Genomic DNA, 20,208 nt, shown 5'->3' with positions numbered 1-20,208 from the left:
TGCAGAGTTGTATGAGAGCAATTAAAAAAAAGAGCTAAACAAATACAAGATCTTATAATTTTCCATTCCCTAACACTTTTATTAGTTGGAAGTTCAATTCTACAATTAAAATACCCAACAATTGCTGGGTGCTGGTGGCTCATGCCTATAATACTAGCTACTTAGGAGGCTGAGATCTGAGGATCACAGTTCAAAGCCAGCTAGGGCAGAAAAGTCCGTGAAACTCTTATCTCCAATAAACCACTCAGAAAACCAGAAGTGGCACTGTGGCTCAAGTGGTAGAGAGCTTGCCTGGAGCTGAAGAGCTGAGGGACAGCTCCCAGGCCTAGAGTTCAAGCCCAAGGACAAAAAAAACAAAAAACAACAATCTTAGAAAATGAGAAAACTATAGTCATAAACAAAGATCACACTCAAAAGTATAGGAACAGGTATTTTTACTGCATGAACTCACCATATGACTCCAATACAGGTTTGAGATCTTTGTATAGAGTAATAACATTGACAGTTTCTCGTACAGTTAGGTCTCTGTATTTGTACTGAAAAACAAAAGTCAAAAAATAATTTAGTTCAAAACAAATGCTTGTTATTTTACTGTTAGATTACTTTTCTTACACTCTAATTTCCTTCATGGCACTCTTCTTAAGGAGTATAATTGTTTTCACTAATCATTAACATAATTAAAAGTCTGGAAGGACTTTAAGCTTTAATTTCACTTTTGTTACCCAGCTGAGCCCTTGAAAGCTACTCACCACCATTTTCTCTTTTCTCCAATCTGTGTGTGTGGGGTTCTTTGTTGTTATTTTTGTTATTTTCTTTTAAGACAGCCCTCACTAGATTCTGTCACTTCATCAAGGTCATCAATGTATGTTAGAGGATATGTAATGGCTAATTCTTATCTTCATGTTACTTAACCTATGAGCAGTAGTTGACAAGAGTTGATTCTTTCCTACTAAGGCATGTTATTAATTTGATTTCCAGAGCACCAATGCTTGTATTCCTCTTTTCTGGCTATTCCTTCTCATTCTTTTCAATGATTCTTCCTTTTCTCCTTATCAGTTAATGTTACTGAATGTCAAAGCTCACGCCTTGGTACTCCTATTTATCTAAATTCATGTTTTGGTTGTTTCCTTTATATTTTAAAATGCCATTTATAAATTGAGAACTGCTAGATTAAAACTTCATAATTTGAAGCTCAGTGCTGGTGGCTTACCCTGTAATCCTACCTACTCAGGAGGCTGAGATCTGAAGAACACTGTTCAAAAGCCAGTGCCAGTTAGGAAAGTCTCCAAGACTCATCTCCAATTAGTCACCAAAAAGCCTGAAGTGGTAGGGCACCAGCCTTGAGGAAAAGAAGCTGACAGAGAATGAGGCTCTGGGTTTAATACCCAGCACCAGTAGAAAAACAACTTTCTGGTCTGAGCCTCTTTGCTGAACTCCAGTATCACAGTCCTTCATTTTCTATTTTTACTTACTCATGGTGAATCGCAGTTTGAAAAATATTACCTGGAAAACTTTTGAAGTAAAAAACTGGTGTTAGTTTGCAGGAAGTTCTGAGTAGTGCAACACTATGCTGAAATCTCATGTTGTCCTACCCAGGAAGTGAATCATTGCTTTGCCCAGAATATACATACACTGAATATTACCCTGCCTGCTAGTGACCTAGAGGCTAAGATAAACAATTCAAATGTTTGTGTTCAAGAACTCTTACTTTACAAATGATCTCAAAAATGATCTCAAAGTGTAAAAGTAGTGACGCTAGCAACCTGATTATAATTAGTTCTATTTTTATCATTATTGTGGGTTCCTTTACTGTATTTAATCCATAAATTATATATATATATGTATTTTTTTTTTTTTTGCCAGTCATAGGCCCTGAACTCTGAGTCTGGGCACTGTCGTCCCTCAGTTCTTCAGCTCAAGGCTAGTAGGCTAATACTCTAGCCACAGCACCACTTTCGTTTTTTTCTGTTTATGTGGTGCTGAGGAATTGAACCCAGGGCCTCATGCATGCAAGGCAAGCACTCTACCATTGAGCCACTTGTCCCAAGCCCCCATAAATGAAATTTTATCATGGTCTGTTTGCATAGGAAAAAAAAAAACAAAACCCAGTATGTACAGGGTTCAGTTGCATCCTGCATAGGAATCCTATGTGGGTTTTGAAATACATTCCTATGGATGAACAAGGGTTTCCATCATTCTTGCTTTTATAAAAGTATCCGAAGCTAGTGTGTGCGCCAGTGGCTCTATCCAGGAGGCTGAGATCTGAGGATTGTGGTTTGAAGCCAGCTGGGGAAAGTCAGTGAGATCCTTATCTCCAATTTTCCACCAAAAAGTTGGAAGGGGAACTATGGCTCAAGTAGCTAAGACCACTAGCCTCGGGCACAAAAACTCAGGGGCAGTGCTCAAGTCCCGAGTTCAAGACTGGTGAAGTCAATTCTCAACCATTTCATATACATTATTCCAATTAGCTTTAAGGACAAAAAAGATTAAACAAATAAGACATTCCATTCTGCTATCTGGTGTCACATGTGAAGTAATTATCAAATGAAATTGCTTTAAAATACAAAATACCTAATCGCTTCTTACACACACACACACACACACACACACACACACACACCATCCAGTTGTATTAACTGAAAGCAAATAAATATACGTTATAAACAGCATTCAATGGTTACTCCTAGTAAATCTCTGGTCATGGAATTCCATCTAGGAGAGGGAGGGACTAGCAATTCCGGATTCTCAGGACCATTTTACTTAATCGAGTCAATTCAAGTTTCTGGTCTCCCGCGGGCCGCCGCTGAGCCGCGTGGGGAATACCAATCTGAGCGAGCTACTCCGTCTCTGGGGGCCAGCGAGGGAAGGGCGCAGACGGATTCCCGGGACCGGCGCGGAGAACTGCCTCCGACCAGGAACTAAGTACCGCCCCCTCCTTCAGTGTAGGAGATGTAAGACGGAAACTCTGCAGCCCCGCCGGCAGTCCCGACTCTCCCGGAGAGGGGAGGGCAGGCGGCAGGTGGCAGGCGGCCGCAGCCCCGCGTCTTTGTGGAGGGTTGCCGCCCCCCACGCCCCGCGCCGCTCCGCGCGGCGCCATCAGCGATCGCCGGGCGCCGAGCGGCGCGGGCCCGGCCGTGAGGACCGCACCGCGGCTTCCGGCCCGCTGGGGAGGCCGGTGGGGCTGGACAGGTCCCCGGGTCGGGGGCGGAAGGGAGCGGTGGGCACGCGCGGGGCCGCGAGCACGACGCGGCCTCACCTTGGACACCATTTTCTTGAGCTGGCTCTCTGACACCGCCATGACGGCCTCCTCACGACTCCCGTCCCCGCAGGCAGAGGGTCAGCCGCTGCGGGGCCGTCCCAGGCCGCCCCAGACAATCGCCAGCCGAGCGGCCTGCCCCCCACCCCCCACCTCTCACAACAGGAAGTCAGCACCATCGCGGCACTTCCGCTTCCCTTACGTCACTTCCGGGCCCGAGGTTCGGCCGAGATGGGTGGTAACCGAGCGCGGCGGGATGAGCGGGGCTTGGTGGGCGGACAGACCCCCCTTCCGCTCCTGTCCTGCGGCTCTCTGGCAAAGCTTAGGGCAGGCTGGTTCTAAGGAGCGGGATTCTGGGCCGGGTAAGAGGGGCAGGTGTAAGGGAAGCCGGCGGGGCTTTCTGGAGCGCCTTCATTCTCGTGAAGCAGGTGGGCCGGCGGGGCTGTTCGCACGGACTTGTCCTAGGGACAATGACATGGGCAACTGCACTTGCAGTGCCGACTGAAGTGTTTCCCAATTCTAACAGGATCTGCGTTAGATCATGCGCAAAGGTTCTCTGATGATCAGACTTATCTTTCGAGTTTGAAAGTCTTAACATCCTACGTTGGCAAGGGCAAAGGGTTGGAAGCTCTTTTCTCAGGATGCCAAGCCCTATGTCTTCTCCAAGATAACCTTTTCCTCAAAAAACATGTGTGCCCAGATACAAAAACAGGAAGGCTGCATTCTACATTGCCTTATATCTGTGTCCTAGCCTGACCACCTTTCAAGACAGGTCCTTGAAGACAGCCTGTTTTTCCTATCTTCATTGCCTTCGTTCAGCGCATGTATTCGATCGTATGTGAAATTCCCGTTCAAGTAAAGGCTCACTACGTGATTAGTCTTAGGTTTGATGATGTGAATGGATTATAGCTCTAGTGAGAATAAGGCTATGGCACTGATTCTCTTATAAGTTAGCATCTAAGTGGAGGTCACATACATGAAGGGCCCTAATTAAAAGCATATAGAAGACTCATCATAAACACACACAGAGGCTAACCCAACAGGTATCATCATTAGATAAGTTAATTCTATAAAGTTATTTCTAATCTGTTAGTTAAAACAAAAGATTAGTCTACTGCCCTTGCAGTGTTTTTTTTGTTTTGTTTTTTATCAGTCATGGGGCTTGAACTCTAGGTCTGGGTGCTGTCCCTGAGCTTTTCAGCTCAAGGATAGCGCTCCACCACCAGAGCCACAGCATTACTTCCCGTTTTCTGGTGGTTAATTGGAGATCAATGTCTCGGACTTTTCTGCCTAGGCTGGCTTTGAACAGCGATTCTCAGTTATCAGCCTCCTGAGTAGCTAGGATTAATTACAGGCATGAGTCACCAACGCCTGGCCCCTGCAGTTTTTTGCCTGCTTAAAAATATGGTTTTCGGAGCTGGGAAGTTGGCTCAGTGGTAGAGCGCTTGCCTTGCATGCCTGAGGCCCTGGGTTCGATTCCTCAGCACCACATAAGCAAAAAAGAAAAAACCCGGAAGTGGCGCTGTGACTCAAGTGGTAGAGCTCCAGCCTTGAGCTAGAGCTGAGAGACAGCGCCCAGGCCCAGAGTTCAGGCCCCACGACCGGACCCAAACAAAACAAAACAAAACATGGTTTTCAAAATATTCTTAAAGCCACAGCATACTTAGAAGTACCTTCAATTACTGCAGTTCTGCTTTTGTGAATTGGAGGAGTGCTAGGTAATAGATATCTTATAAAGTTTTCTTAGCCAGGCATAATAGCATAAGTTTGTAATCCTATTAACGGGGGAGGCGAAGGAAAAAGGATCATACATTCATGGGGGAAAAAAAGTGATAAAAGCTGGTCTTTTCATTTTGTATACAGGCTGCTTAAAATGAAATAATTAAATGTTCTGAGTGCTGTGTGAATCATACGAAAACACTAAAGAAATCAGGCATCATTAGGTCATTTTAAAATCAAGTTTATTCTTGACATTTAAAGAAAACAATGCAAATTGCAAAATAAAAATACATATCTTCTGTAGTTTCAGAGAAACATTTTAACCCAAGTCCCACTAAAAATCATAAGAGGCACTGCATGATTTTGGGAAAAAGTTAACTGATGGTGGCAATGGTCACTTTCTTATCACAGTGAACTTGCCACATAATTGTTAATGTACTTAAGCATATGTTTGATACAGAGTATTGCTTCTATTTCTTGGCCTTCCAGAGAGTGAGGACTATTACTCATCTTCAAATATTCAAATTCTAACACAATACTTGGAGAAACAGTAGGTGTTCAAGAAATATACTGTATTGAAATGTTCCATTCAGAATATAATCAATTTTTGGCAATTCTATTGTAACTATTTTGCAATTGTTCATTAGAAATCAGATTTAAGAATGAATCCAATTTCTAACTACCATTTATTAAAAATGCTTATCTTTCCAATATGCAACATTTTTTGTCTCTTTTTTTTTTTCTTCCAGTGCTGGGAACAAACCCAAGGCTTTGGGCATTTTAGGCAGGTGCTCTATCCTTATTTATATACACTGGGCACAAATGTCTATGGTCTTTATCCAGTTAAATCTGGGAACCTTTCCAAGCTATTAATTTTCAGCTTTCTTAAACAAGGTATATGGAATTCCATCTGCTGATCACCATTATCACTATCTACTATTAAGTAAACATTAGATTATTTCCTTTCTACCTAGGATACATGTGTCACTGACAACCCATTTGGCTTCTATTATCACAGCCAGATTTGGATTTACTTGTTGTATGCCTCTAAAACATGTTGGACTTCTTCACAGTACTTACTATATTTGCAGCTGTACATTTATTTGTGAGATTTGATGACTGTGTTTCTCACAGTCTATTTTCTTTCTTATACTAGCTTATAAGCACCAGAGGGTTTGTATCTAGTCCAGACACGTTCATCATTTGTACCTGCTTTGTAATAACTCCTATTAAGTATTAGCTAAATGATTACAAATAAACATCGGCGTCAGTATATACCCACCCACTATTTGCTGAGGATATATCCCATAAGACAGAGAATCTTTCCAAACACTTTTTTTTTTAAAGTAAGCCACTATATATGCCACGTGCTGGTACACCTGTGGTCCTAACTACTTAGAAGGCCAGGATCTGAGGATTGCAGTTAAAAGCCAGCCTGGGCAGGAAAGTCCATGAAACTATCTCTAATAAACTACTCAAAAAAGCTGGAAGTAGCACTGTGGCTCAAGTGGTAGAGCACTGGCCTTGAATAAAAAAGAGCTCAGGAACAGCACCCAGGCCAAGAGTTCAAGCCCCAAGACTGGCAAAAAATTAAAATTAAAATAAAAAAAAAAGTCACTACAGAGAATAAAACTTTCATAGTACTCAAATCCCCAACTTTTGGGTCTTGTAATGATCATTGGCTGTTAGGACTTTTTTCCCTTTTTGGTGTCTACAAAGTTGAAGTTGTATGGATATGTAGTGTCCTTTAAAAGCCATAAGATTGTACTTAATTCTACTTAATAAAATAATGATGGTAATAGTGCCTACCTCAGTGGATTATTTTGAGGCTACAATAAATAAAGCACTAGGCACAATGCCTGGCACAGAAAATTACTGATTTAGCTGCTAAAATAGTTGTGCATCACAATAGTACCAACATGGTATCTTTCACATACAAAAATATTATTGTCCTACCAGTAAAGCATATGTATGCTAAGTGATTTCTTCTGCAATGATTAAAAGATTTGTTCCGTCCATTCAACCTCTTTTCCCTTAATACCAATGGCTTTTCATGAAAACCTCATATTTTGACCTAATAAATGGTTTGTTATTTATATGTCCATTAAAATATACATTTCTCTATGCTTTTACTAATACCATAGTTTGTGACATGGAAATCTTAAACATCCCAGGAAGATGTAATACAACATTTCAGAAAAGAAATTCCACTAGAAATTAAATTATATGTAATGTTTTCTTTATATGTTGAAATGTGTTATTATTTTAAATTTAAAACTGTATTTTTATTATTTTACTATTTAAATAGGTGTACAGAGCCTTTAATTATTTAAAAGTAAATACATGATTCTTTTCTAAGCACCAGGGGCTGATATCTATGACCACAGTACTCAGGATACTGAGAAATGGGATCACTATTCAAAGCCAGCCCGGCAGACAAAAGAAGGGAATAAAGCTATGGCTCAAGAGGTAAAGTGTCAGCTGTGATCAGAAAAAGCCAAGGGAGAGGTAAAAGCCTTGAAGTTCAAGCCCCAGTATAAATAATAATAATAATAAATTATTTTTGATAAATTTTTGTTTTTAGATGTACTAGGGTTTAACCTCAGAGCTTTATGCTTGCTGAGCAAGTTTGCGCTACCATTTGAGCCACTCTGCTAGTCTCTCTTTTCTAGCTTTTGGTAGTTAATGAATTTTGAAGAGTGAAAAATAAAACACTTTGCCAAGTGGATTCTGCAAAAAAAAAAAAAAAATACTAATACCATAAGCTGTGAATCTTTGGAATGTGTACCTAGTCTTGATTTTATAAGTAAGGCCCATTCTGACCTTTCTGCTTTATGTTTATTATAAATGTCAAAGAGCAGTTGTTTAAAATTTATTTCTTACAAGGTATTTCCAAAGTGCTAAATGTGCTTGAGTTTAGGATATACAATTCAAAATTATGTACACTGAAGAATAATAGTAATCTCTGTTGTAGGTTTAAAGAACAGAATTGTTACATCAAGAACCCCAAAGCGCCGGGTGCCGGTGGCTCACGCCTGTAATCCTAGCTACTCAGGAGGCTGAGATCTGAGGATCGTGGTTCAAAGCCAGCCCGGGCAGGAAAGTCTGTGAGACTCTTATCTTCAATAAACCACTAGAAAACTGGAAGTGGCGCTGTGGCTCAAGTGGTAGAGCACTCGCCTTGAGCTGAAGAGCTGAGGGACAGCGCCCAGGCCCAGAGTTCAAGCCCCATGACCGACAAAAAAAAAAAAAAAAAAGAACCCCAAAGGAAATTAGATTTTTAACTTGAACTTTTTAAAGACTCAAATTAGAAAGCTACCAAGAAACCGTCTATTTTAACCAAGCAAGGATAAGTAAAGATACAGAATTTCTCAAACTTATCTGTGCTGGCAAAATTAAATGACCTTTCTTCCTTAGGTAACTATACTTGAGAATCAAAGTTTTAACTGTTGTTGGAGACCATGGATTGTGGATGCACTGCTTTGCAGTTTCTCAGCTACTGTGTCTTCTTTCACTGTGTTTCTGATCACTTCAGATACGCCAGTGGCTCCAAGGATGCAAGGCAGACTTAAAAACACTTCACTATGTATATCGTAATATCCCTGAGATGAAAAGAGTAAGGATTATAATAGATTAATCATTCTAAAAAGTAATACAATATAATTTTCACCATTAATTTTATACATTTGAACAGTCTTGCTATGTAATCCAGGCTGGCCTTAAACTCATTATGAAGCTGGCATTGGATCTGAGATTCTCTTGCCTTAGGCTCTCATCACAAGATTCATAGTTATGTACTACCATGTCTAGCTTTATTTACCAATTTTTTTTTTTCAGTTGGTCATGGGGCTTGAACTCAGGGCCTGGTTTACCAATTGTTTTTTTTTCAGTTGGTTATGGGGTTTGAACTCAGTGCCTGGGAGCTATCCCTGAGCTTTTTGTCTCTACCACTATGAACCACAGTGCCACTTCTGGTTTTCTGGAAGTTAACTGGAGATAAGAGTCTCATGGACTTTCCAGCCCAGTCTGTCTTTGAATTGCAATCCTTAGATCTCAGCGTTCTGAGTAGCTAGGATTACAGGCATGAACCATGGGTGCCCATCTACTTACTTATTTCTTAAACTCAAATAATAACTTCAGAAAAATTTTGAGACATGGGAAGAACTTGGTCAAGGTATTCCCTTTATAGGTAGGTAAGCAGGCTGTCTGCAATGTGTGTTAGAAGCAGGTTGAAAGCTAAGAAAAATAAGTGGTCAGAATTTCTTGGGGAGTGGGCAGAGTAGGTGTTCTGGATAGTCAAATACGGTAACTTTTTTGTTGCTATTGTGCCAGTCCTGGGACTTGAACTCAGAGGCTGAGAGCTGCCCCTTAGTCTTTTTGCTAGAGGCTAATTCTCTACTACTTGAGCCACAACTCCACTTCTGGCTTTTTGATGGTTAACTGGAATTAAGAGTCTTGTGAACTTTCCTGCCAAGGCTGGCTTTGAACCTCAATTCTCAGATCTCAGCTTCCTGAGTTAAAAGCTACGATTACAGGCATAAGCCACCAGTACCTGACAAATATAATAACTTTTCTTTCCACATTGTATTTCCCTGCTGGAAAATTCTAAATTTCCAAAAATATTTGACTAAACATTTGTAACTTATTAGATGTCATTTACAGAATTTATATGCTGAATAATGTGACAAAAATAAACTGGAGTAGACTAATAACCAGCTTAGACCAGCTAGCACATCAATCAGGGTGAGTTGGTAGGCTGAAGTAACAAAAGACAACCAGAAGTTCAGGTCTTATAAACAATTCTTTTTTTTTGTTTGTTTGGGGTCCAGTTGTGGGGCCTGAACTCTGGGCCTGGGCGCTGTCCCTCAGCTCTTCAGCTCAAGGCTAGTGCTCTACCACTTGAGCTACAGCGCCACTTCCAGCTTTTTTCTTATGTGGTGCTGAGGAATCAAACCCAGGGCCTCAGGCATGCAAGGCAAGCGCTCTACCACTGAGCCAACTTCCCAGCCCCCATATAAACACTTCTTGAGGAATCTTTTTTTTTTTGTCAGTCAGTCATGGGCCTGAACTCTGGGCCTGGATGCTATCCCTCAGCGCTTCAGCTCAAGGCTAGCACTCTACCACTTGAGCCACAGCGCCACTTCTGGCTTTTTCTGTTTATGTGGTGCTGAGGAATTGAACCCAGGGCCTCATGCATGCAAGGCAAGCACTCTACCACTGAGCCACCTTCCCAGCTTCTTGAGGAATCTTGAAAATTATGAAGTGAGAGAGAAACTGAGCAGAAGTCTAGAATTTCCATAGATAACAGGATAATGATACTAAAGATACCTAGATAAGAGTTTGAATAGCACATTTGCTGGTTTTACATTATTAATAGAAAAGGTCAGAATACAAGAGTGAGAGTAACTGTTACCTTTGCGAAAACTGACACAGAGTGTACTTTCTTTTTATTGTTCACAATGCTGTCAACCAGGTCGGCCACTGACAGTCCAACAGACCAGGATCTTTGACCTTTTACCCTTAATAGTTCCATTGCTCTAGGTTTTAAAGACAAAATTCTCAATAAATGTCCAAAATATACACTATTTAGTTTACATTAAGGTATAATATATTTTTATGATATGAAAATAAAAGTTATACATCAATTATTAGGCTAACATACAGATAATTAAGAAACTTCTTTAAAAACAAACTTTTTTTAAAAATTTTAGATGTATACTTTAGAGAAAATACAAATACCCTAATAACAGATGTTTCTTGCCACTTCTTACTATTCTTTTTTTTTTTTGTTGGTTGTGGAGCTTGAACTCTGGGCCTGGGTGCTGTCCCTCAGCTCTTCAGCTCAAGGTGAGTGCTCTACCACTTGAGTCACAGTGCCACCTCCGGTTTTCTAGTGGTTTATTGGAGATAAGAGTCTCACAGACTTTCCTGCCTGGGCTGGCTTTGAACCGTGATCTTCAGATCTCAGCCTCCTGAGTAGCTAGGATTAAAGGTGTGAGCCACCAGCGCTCGGCTTATTCATTATTTTTTATTGTTACTGTAAAGATGGTGTACAGAGGAGTTATAGCTACATACGTCAGGTAATGAGTACATTTCTTTTTGGACAATATCATCTCTTTCCTCATTTTCTCCCAGTTTTTTCCTCTTGAGCCCCTCTCCTACAAGTTGTAAAGTTCATTTCCAACACAGTGTCGAGTATCACTGCTGCATTTGTTCACCCTTTGTCCCACTATTTCTGTGTTCCCCTATACCTTCCTCCAAACAGATCAATGTACATATAAGACAAAAGGTACAGAAATAAAAAATGGGGGGAGTGTAGTTGTGGAGGTGGGAGGGAAGGGATGGTAAGGGAAAAACAAAGGAAGAGGCAACAATGCTTGATAAGAAATGTACTCATTACCTTGCTCATGTAACTGTAACCCCTCTGTATAGTATTTTCACAATTAAAAAACTTATTTTTAAAAAAGAAAAAAAAACAGCAACAAAGAAGGGGGAAAAAAACAAGCAAAATAACCTCTTGCTTCCATTTGCTGGAGTTCATTTTGATAAATATTATTTTATATGATCGTATGCCCATATCTAATGAATGTTTGTAAATATTTAACTAATATGAATTAAAACATCAACGACCAGTTTAGACTATCAAAAAAATGAAACAATTGATGACTAAGAAGCTACAGATAGGTACTCCTGTAACTAATGTTGAGAGTATAAAGTAATCTTTTAGAAAGATTTGGCAAAATCTGATCTAGAAATTCCTCTTGCAGGAGTTTATCTTACAGTAACATGCTCAAATTTATAGACTCAAGTATTTGGAAATAATTAACAAAGGAGATTGGTTCCATAAATCACTACCAAATGCAGTACCATATAGCTATTAAGAAAAACAAGATAAGGCTGGGAAGGGGGCTCAGTGGTAGAGTGCTTGCCTTGCATGCATGAGGCCCTGGGTTTGATTCCTCAGCACCACATAAGCAAAAAGAAAAAAGCCAGAAGTGGCATTGTGGCTCAAGTGGTAGAGTGCTAGCCTTGAGCTGAAGAGCTGAGGGACAGCGGCCAGGCCCAGAGTTCAGGCCCCATGACTGGACTCCCCCCCCCCCCCCCCAAAAAAAAAAAAAAAGAAAAACAAGAGACTTACATGGAAAGATACCCAGATTTACTGTTAAGGAAGCATGTTGTAAGATAGTATGAATAGCATGAATCTATTATAAGAAATAACAATATATTTATAGAAGTATTGAAAACAAACCAGGTGAATTAATAAATTTAACAGGAGTTCTCTCTAAAAGATAGAATTATCCCAGATTTTTACTATCTACTTTATAGATCTTGTAGTATTTGAAGTTTTATTATATGTATATACATTTTTGGTGTCTCACGGACTTTCCTGTCCAGTTGGCTTAGAACTGCAATCCTAAAATCTCAGCTTCCTGAGTAGCTAATATTACAAGCATAAGACACCAGCGCCTGGCCATATATTCTTTTTATAAAAATATAAATTAATCATTTACATTTGTTTCTTTAAAAAAAAAAAAGGAAAGTATAGCTCAGTAGTAAAGCATATGTTTACCATGCTCCAGGCCCTGGGTTTAATCCCCAGTACCACCAAAACAGAACAAAAAAGTTTATAAATGCAAGGTAATTATATACTATTCTTCTCAATAAGAAAGCATTCTTTCTACTTGTTATGATCTAAAAACTACAAGTCAAAAGTTTAAAAGCTAAATTATACCACCACCTAAGAATTTAGATAAATTTGTTATTACGTGGCAGTGAAACAACAAATTATTGAAAATATGTGTGTGTAAATCCAACCTGGGAAGCACAGAACCTGGAAAACCTCAAAATATGGAAGACCTCATAATAAAGGCGAACAGCAAGAATCTGTGGATATACACTTGCCCTATTGAACATATAAAATGACATATTCACATTAGACTGATTTGAAAATATACTTATGCATGATCAATATAATTCCTAAGTGGTTATGGGAAAATTTCCATCTAACTAAGAAAATTGACAATATCCTTAGATGACTGAATGTAAGATGACTGTCTCAACTAAGGAAGATGTTCTACTTTTTAAATGTCAGCTGGAAGAGTTTACAAAGTAATATTAGATGTACCGTGAGGTACGAAATCAAAGACCCTGAATCAAAGACTAGGGCTGGAAAGGTGGCTCAGTGGTAGAGTGCTTGCCTTGCATGCATGAGGCCCTGGGTTCAATTCCTCCGTACCACATAAGCAGAAAAAGCCAGAAGTGGTCTGTGGCTCAAGTGGTAGAGCAATAGCCTTGAGCTGAAGAGCTGAGGGATAGCGCCCAGGCCCAGAGTTCAGGCCCCAAAACTGACCAAAAAAAAAAAAGAAATCAAAGACTATACTCCCTTATACTTTGGAATTTATCCACATTAGGTAGTTTTTGTTAACAGAAGCCTGATAAGAGCATGCTGTATAAACATTTGTGATTTTTAGTTGGATTTGTGCAAATTTGCACTGTTACCTGTTAGACATCTGTGCTTGAGAGCTATGACTCATTCCTTCCTCTTGGCCACCCCATGTGGGCACTAAAAATTAAATGAAAAATTAATTATCTCTTGTCAATGATTCTCTTAGGATTAAGATGTGATAAATGGTCTTTTGCAGTCAAAGGTACCTAAATTAATCTTTCTAAGTAAGTAAGTCTGACTCCTTCTAGCAAGTTATTTTCCACTGATGGTACTGTATTTGCTGAGAAAAAAAATTGAATTATCTCCCCCAAACAACATTCCTAGTCTACTTGTAATCTTCTTATCAGTTCTCCCATCTCTACAACAGCCATTTTACTATTCAACTAGGAACAGTTGTTTCCTCAGTGGGCTGCATATAAAAGGCCACCAAATGCTGCAAGCACTTGCCATTGGTCTGGTTGGGAATTGCACTGAACTAATTTTTTTCCACCAGGGAAAAATAATTTAGCAGCCTTCAATGTCAGGAAAGAAATTTCGCAACTGTTATGAGTGTATGATGAGCATTTTCTGGGTTATCCATGTCCTCTTATAAAACAAACATTTCACAGCTGTGTACACAAACTGGATATTCAGGGTTTGGAGTGGTGCTGGAACTGAACCTGGGCCTTGTGCATGCCAAGAGCTCATTCTACCGCTGAGCTGCAACCCTGGCTCTCACAAATTGGTTATTTATATGACATGTTAAATATTAAGTGGAAATAGTTGCATTTTGAAATAGTTGCATTTCACTATTTACTTGTTTCTCATCTACATGAAGACATTTAGTACAAGTCTGTATTCGGGTAAGCAAAGCAAATACACACGGCTATAAAAATATTGTATGATTAAGGTAGAAATATTCTAAACTGAATAAAAAATTAGGCCATTTAGTGATATGTCATCAGTAAAGAATATTATATGTATTTACATTCCTCCCTTCCTCAAATTTGACTTTAGGGCTCCATGGTGCAAGGACCATGCATTCTTCTTTTGTGCTATTCTGCACATACCTTTTGCTTGCTTTGTTGTTTTTTTTTTTCAGTCATAAAATCCTCATGGCCCAGTTTCATAAGTGCTGGAATTACAGACAGATGCCACTATTCTCAGATCAAAAGGAGGTTTCTTTTCTTTGGTGCTATGGATTGAATTTATACCCTCATCTTTTTGAGCTAGGCACTTGTTACGCTATGCCACTAGTCCAGCTTTGTATATATGTGTATATTCTGGCATCCACTTCTGGGCTTTCTTTATTTTATTTTGGTAGTTAGTTGGAGATAGGAGCCTCATGGACTTTTCCTGCCTGGGCTATCTTAGAATCTTGATCTTTAGATCTCAGCCTCCAGCGTAGCTACGATTACAGGTGTGAAGCAACAGCACACAGCCTTTTTAAAGAATCTTTTTCAGTGCTGGGTATCAAACAGACCTGAAAAATGCTAGATACGCATTCTATCATTGGTTACATCCCCAGCTATTGTGCACGTTCTTTACAATGATGGTGAGCACACAGGAGGTAATAAAATCTAACATCATACAGCGCGCGCGCACACACACACACACACACACACACACACACACACACACACACACACACACAAACCTCAAGTCTGTTATTAGATATGTGACTTTGAACAAATTACTTATCTTTATTGGGCCTTAAGTTTCTTCATCTATAAATTTAGAAAACCATCTCCTCCTTCAGAACATATTTGTAAAATTTAAATGACACTGAGCACATGTACCTACAGAAATGACTATACATATGGGCTGGGAAGGTGGCTCAGTGGTAGAGCACTTGCCTTGCATGCATGAGGCCCTGGGTTTGATTCCTCAGCACCACATAAGCAAAAAGAAAAAAGCCGGAAGTGGCACTGTGGCTCAAGTGGTAGAGTGCTAGCCTTGAGCTGAAGAGCTGAGGGACAGCGCCCAGGCCCAGAGTTCAGGCCCCATGAATGGACCCCCCCCCCCCCCCACCAAAAAAAGAAATTACTATACATAGTAGGCACTTAATAAGAACTAATGATAATTACCTCAAATCATTACTGTGATGATGCCGCTTATACAAAAATATACCAGTTGGAATCTGCACATAAAACCAACAGAGGGAACCTCTAACCTATTTCTCTGGCTTTAGGGTCAAGGTATAGATTTTTGTCAGCTATCTCTGAATCAAGTGTAGCAAGATAGGAGTGTAACAGTGGTGGAACACTTGCCTAGTAAGCTTCAGGCGCTGGGCCTAATCCCTAGTACTGCTAAAACAAAACCAAAAAAGTGATCTGATGATATCCCTAGATGGCAAGCAGGGACGTGGATTTGGGAGAAGTACATAAGAATCTTCAGTGGTATTGGTAATGTTGCCCTCTATATGTAAATCTGGACGTTTTGCTATATTATGTTTTTTTTTTTTTGTCGGTCATGGGGCTTGAACTTAGGACCAGGGCACTGTCCCTGAGCTCTTTCTATCAAGGCTAGTACTCTACCCTTTGAGCCATAGGGCCACTTCCAGTTTCCTGGTGATTAATTGGAGATAAGAGTCTCATGGACCTTCCTGCCTGGGCTGGCTTTGAACCTCATCCTCAGATCTTAGCCTCCTGAGTAGCTAGGATTACAGGCGCTCTGCTTGTTCTATTATGTTTTAAAACCTGTATGTATGTGTCAATTACAGCATAACATTAAGCAATTGCAATTCACAAGCACCCATGTCCCTCTCTGCTCTCACTTTAGAGCTCAAGACAGAATTCCCTGTGCTTTTATCCTTGTTCACACCTCCTAGTCATTTCCTGAATTAGACTGCAAGCTTAAAGGTAAGGTCCTGTGTGTCCATGTCTATCTATATAGTTCCAGCAACAGTTAGCAAAGCAAGAGCTCAGTAAAAGGTTCTGAAAATAAATTCCTATATTTGGCAAAAAAAAAAAAAAAAAATCATCTAATCAAATATGAACTGTTTTTGTGGTAGGTTTAAAATTGTTCCTAATTCAAGAACTCACAGATATTTTTTTTTTTAAATTTAAGTTCATATACCTGTCATTCCTAACTATGTGCCATTGTCCGTTTCTTATTTCCCACTCCTGGAATATCTTTCCCATCTTTGCTATCTTATCAAATATTAGTTATTCTTCGAAAATCCAGTTCGATGATGGCTGTTATAGGGAATTTTTCTAGCTGTGTGAACCTATGTCCAATGCTTAACTCACCTATAAGTATCTAAGCACTTTAAATTGGTAATATTCACTTTGACAGATCATATCCTATACTTTATTATTTGCTAAAATATTTAATATTTTCTTTTTCCTGATATAAATATTTTCTTTTCTTTCTTTCTTTTTTTTTTTGTTGGTTGTGGGCCTGAACTCTGGGCCTGGGCACTGTCCCTCAGCTCTTCAGCTCAAGGTTAGCCCTCTACCACTTGAGCCACAGCGCCACTTCCGGCTTTTTCTGCTTATGTGGTGCTGAAGAATCGAACGCAGGGCCTCATGCATGCAAGGCAAGCACTCTACCACTAAGCCACCTTCCCAGCCCGATATAAATATTTTCTAAGATCAAGCATAATTAAGGCATACACTGTGTTCCATATATCTTTTATGTAACACTAGAATACAATACAGTAGTGACACATGCTTGTTTAGATGAGCAGAAATGTATACATAAAGGAGTACTGTTACTATCTGACCAGCCTGTCTTTGTAATGTGGAACAATACAGGAGTTAAGGAGGAGATCCTCAAATTAAATAGGGAAGGCTTTCTTTTAAGATAAGAAAAGAAGTCCTTTCCATTCAGAAACCTGAAACAATGCTTTTTGTGTAGGGATAGAGCAAATGACTGGTTAAAAAAAATACTGTAAAGATTAACAAAGGATAAAAATTCTTTTTAAAAAGATATTTAGGAAAAAGACTGACCTTAGGAAAGTTCAGTTGGACAATGAGACAAGAATGAAAAAAATTTTGTGACTGTTTATATAACTGTATATGTAAATGTTTACATGGAGAATTAAACTTCAAGTTAATTTTAGACTCTAAAAACTAAGTCAAAGTGGTGCTGTAGCTCAAGTGGTAGAGCGCTCGCCTTGAGCTGAAGAGCTGAGGGACAGCGCCCAGGCCCAGAGTTCAAGCCCCATGACCGACAAAAAAAAAAAAAAAAAAAACTAAGTCAATCACTCAGGGATTTTACTGCATCTTAAACTGAAGGAAAAATAATGAGAATGATAATGAGACATACAATGGGTCTACGGAGGGTCTTTTGCACAGAGGGCAGTCAAACACGAAACAAAAGCCAACTAAGCGCCACAATTCTAAAGTCCCCAGATAGGTCTAAAAGCCATAACTACTGGTGACTTATCAGTGTAACTAACAGAAATATATTTCTTACCTTTGTCTTCTCCCTGCTCTCCAATGACCCATATATCCTTGCCTGAAGACTGTGCCTTTAAAACATTTGTAATAATGTATTGTAATCTCTGTGAATCCAGATTGCATCCAGTTCCAATCACTTGATTTGCAGGAAATGCACTCAGTTTCCATGTCACATAGGTCATGATTTCCACTAAATGTTACAGACAAGGTAAAAACATAAAGGTTTACAAAATTGTACTTCCAATCTAGCTCATAACTGCTATTATAATAAGTATATTAGAGCTTCTTTACATTCTTCTTACAACCTAAATGCATTGAGGCGTTACACACACACACTCACATATACTCCCAGCCTGGCCTCAAATCATAATCCTCATAAACGCTGTAAAATGTTAATGCATCCTGGCATTCTACAATATTTAGAATAATGCTTCAAGATTTAACAAAAGGTTCTCATATAAGTCACTGCATTTTTTAACCATTTTCTCACCAAGGAAGATCTTGCTAACAATTGCAACATAATACCATACTTCATAAAAACTTGTAAGTTGCAATATGGTTAATGATGGTCATAGAAATTTTACCAAATATCCATTCTTTCTTTTTCTTTTGGTGTTGGTCCTGGGTCTTGAACTCAAGGCCTGGGCATTGTGCCTGAGCTTTTATGCTCAAGACTAGTGCTTTATCACTGGAGCCACAGCTCTACTTCCAGGTTTTTGGAGATTAATTGGCGATAAGAGTCTCATGGATTTTCCTTCCTGGGCTGAGACCCTCAGATCTCAGCTTCCTGAATAGCTAGGATTACAGTGAGCCACCAGCACTTGGCCTATCCATCCTTTTATAATCTAAAGTTTTATGCTTTTTTGTTTTGCTTTGTTTTAGGTAATAGCAATTCTACTACTGATAGCAGACTAAACCCTCCTATTAACCATATATGGATAGTGGACTAAACCATGATATTAATTTAAAATACAACCTTTTAGCCAAAGACATAAAGTGGAATAAATAAAGCCTCTTCAAGTACTGGTGCTAGGAAAACTGGGCAGCCACATGCAGAAAACTAAAAGTGGATACCAGCCTATCACAATGCACTAACATCAATTCAAAATGAATTAAAGAGCTCAACATCAAACCTGAAACTCTGAAACTACTGCAGGACAGAGTAGAAGAGACACTAGAATTTATTGGCACAGGCAGGAACTTCCTAAACAGAGGCCCAGGGTCACAACAAATTGGAGGGAGACTCAACAAATGGGACTACCTTAAAATAAAAGTTTCTGCACAGCTAAAGACATAGCTATAGAAAGACAGCCAATCAATAGGGAAAAGTTATTTACCAGCAATATATCAGACAAAGGCCAAACACCCATTATATACAGGGAACTCAAGACACTAATCCCTCTCAAATCTAACAAACAAATCATTAAATGGGCAAGGGAGAGACTAAAGAGTGACTTCTCAGAAGAGGACATAAAAATGGCAAAGACACACATGAGGAAATGTTCATCATCCCTGGCTGTAAAGGAAATGCAAATAAAAACAACCCTGAGATACTACCTTACCCTAATGAAAATGGTCTATATCCTAAATTCAAACAATGACAAATGCTGGCAAGGATGTGAAAAAAGAGGAACCCTACTGTACTGCTGATGGGAATATAAACTAATACAACCACTCTGGAAAGGAGTCTGGAGGTTCCTCAGGAAACTAAACATAGACCTTCCATATGTCATAGCCCTACCACTCTTAGGCATCTACCCTGAGCAACAAGAACCAGGATAAAAAGACACATGCACCTCCATGTTCATGGCTGCACTGTTCACAATAGCCAAGATATGGAAACAACCTACCCAGATGTCCCACTACAGATGAATGGATCCATAAATTGTGGTACCTATGGAATATTATGCAGCCATTAGAAAGAACAAAATAATAGCATTTGCAGGGAAATGGATGTAACTAGAACAAATCATGTTGAGCAAAATAAGCCAAGATCAGAGAGACAAACAGCACATGGTCTCCCTGATATACAAAGTTAAATTCAAAATGCAAAGAGATATGAAGTAAACAGGATTCAAGAAACGAAGGACCTCTTAATTTGTCATATTGTTTTTAGATGACTCTATGTTCTTGACCCCACATATGGTATATACATGTGCACATCTGAGGGAAGCTAGGAGGAGGGCACAGAATCAGACAGAAACAGGTGATAAAATACAGCAGAGGGGTCCATCAGCTGCATTGGACATTGATGAAAGTGAACCAAGAAACTTAAGGGCAGCGATGGGAGGGAGGGAATGAGAGAGAAAGAGGAAACAGCTTACACTAAGCAAAAGGAAAGAAATGTACATAGCACCCTATTTGGAAGAAATAGTTGTATTGTCAAAGTTTGTAGCGTTCAC

The 20,208-nt window shown here is 39.5% G+C and overlaps 2 protein-coding genes across 8 annotated transcripts in view; both read right to left on the bottom strand.

The window, feature by feature from the left end:
- Nucleotides 1-3,410, bottom strand: part of Tsg101 (tumor susceptibility 101) — a 30,412-nt gene extending 27,002 nt beyond the window's left edge. The window contains exons 1-2 of the mRNA XM_042691385.1: nucleotides 3,257-3,410; nucleotides 452-536 (exon numbers count right to left, since the gene is read on the bottom strand). Of these exons, the coding sequence (XP_042547319.1) occupies nucleotides 452-536; nucleotides 3,257-3,298 (127 nt within the window). The 5' untranslated portion in view covers nucleotides 3,299-3,410. The remainder of the gene's footprint in view (nucleotides 1-451; nucleotides 537-3,256) is intronic.
- Nucleotides 3,411-8,242: 4,832 nt separating this feature from the next.
- The window catches only part of Uevld (UEV and lactate/malate dehyrogenase domains), a 38,626-nt gene continuing 26,660 nt past the window's right edge, over nucleotides 8,243-20,208 (bottom strand). For 6 of the 7 annotated variants that reach the window (XM_042691613.1, XM_042691614.1, XM_042691616.1 and 3 more), the window contains 4 exons: nucleotides 17,823-17,996; nucleotides 13,475-13,538; nucleotides 10,389-10,512; nucleotides 8,243-8,577 (listed from right to left, as the gene is read on the bottom strand). In XM_042691613.1, coding sequence (XP_042547547.1) covers nucleotides 8,410-8,577; nucleotides 10,389-10,512; nucleotides 13,475-13,538; nucleotides 17,823-17,996 — 530 coding nt within the window. In that variant the 3' untranslated portion in view covers nucleotides 8,243-8,409. The remainder of the gene's footprint in view (nucleotides 8,578-10,388; nucleotides 10,513-13,474; nucleotides 13,539-17,822; nucleotides 17,997-20,208) is intronic. The other variant, XM_042691617.1, reaches the window with a different exon arrangement.

The sequence above is a fragment of the Dipodomys spectabilis genome, unplaced genomic scaffold (genome assembly GCF_019054845.1).
Source record: "Dipodomys spectabilis isolate Male_0828 unplaced genomic scaffold, ASM1905484v1 ptg000145l, whole genome shotgun sequence".
Classification (NCBI taxonomy): domain Eukaryota; kingdom Metazoa; phylum Chordata; class Mammalia; order Rodentia; family Heteromyidae; genus Dipodomys; species Dipodomys spectabilis.
This window is presented reverse-complemented; position numbering and strand designations above follow the sequence as displayed.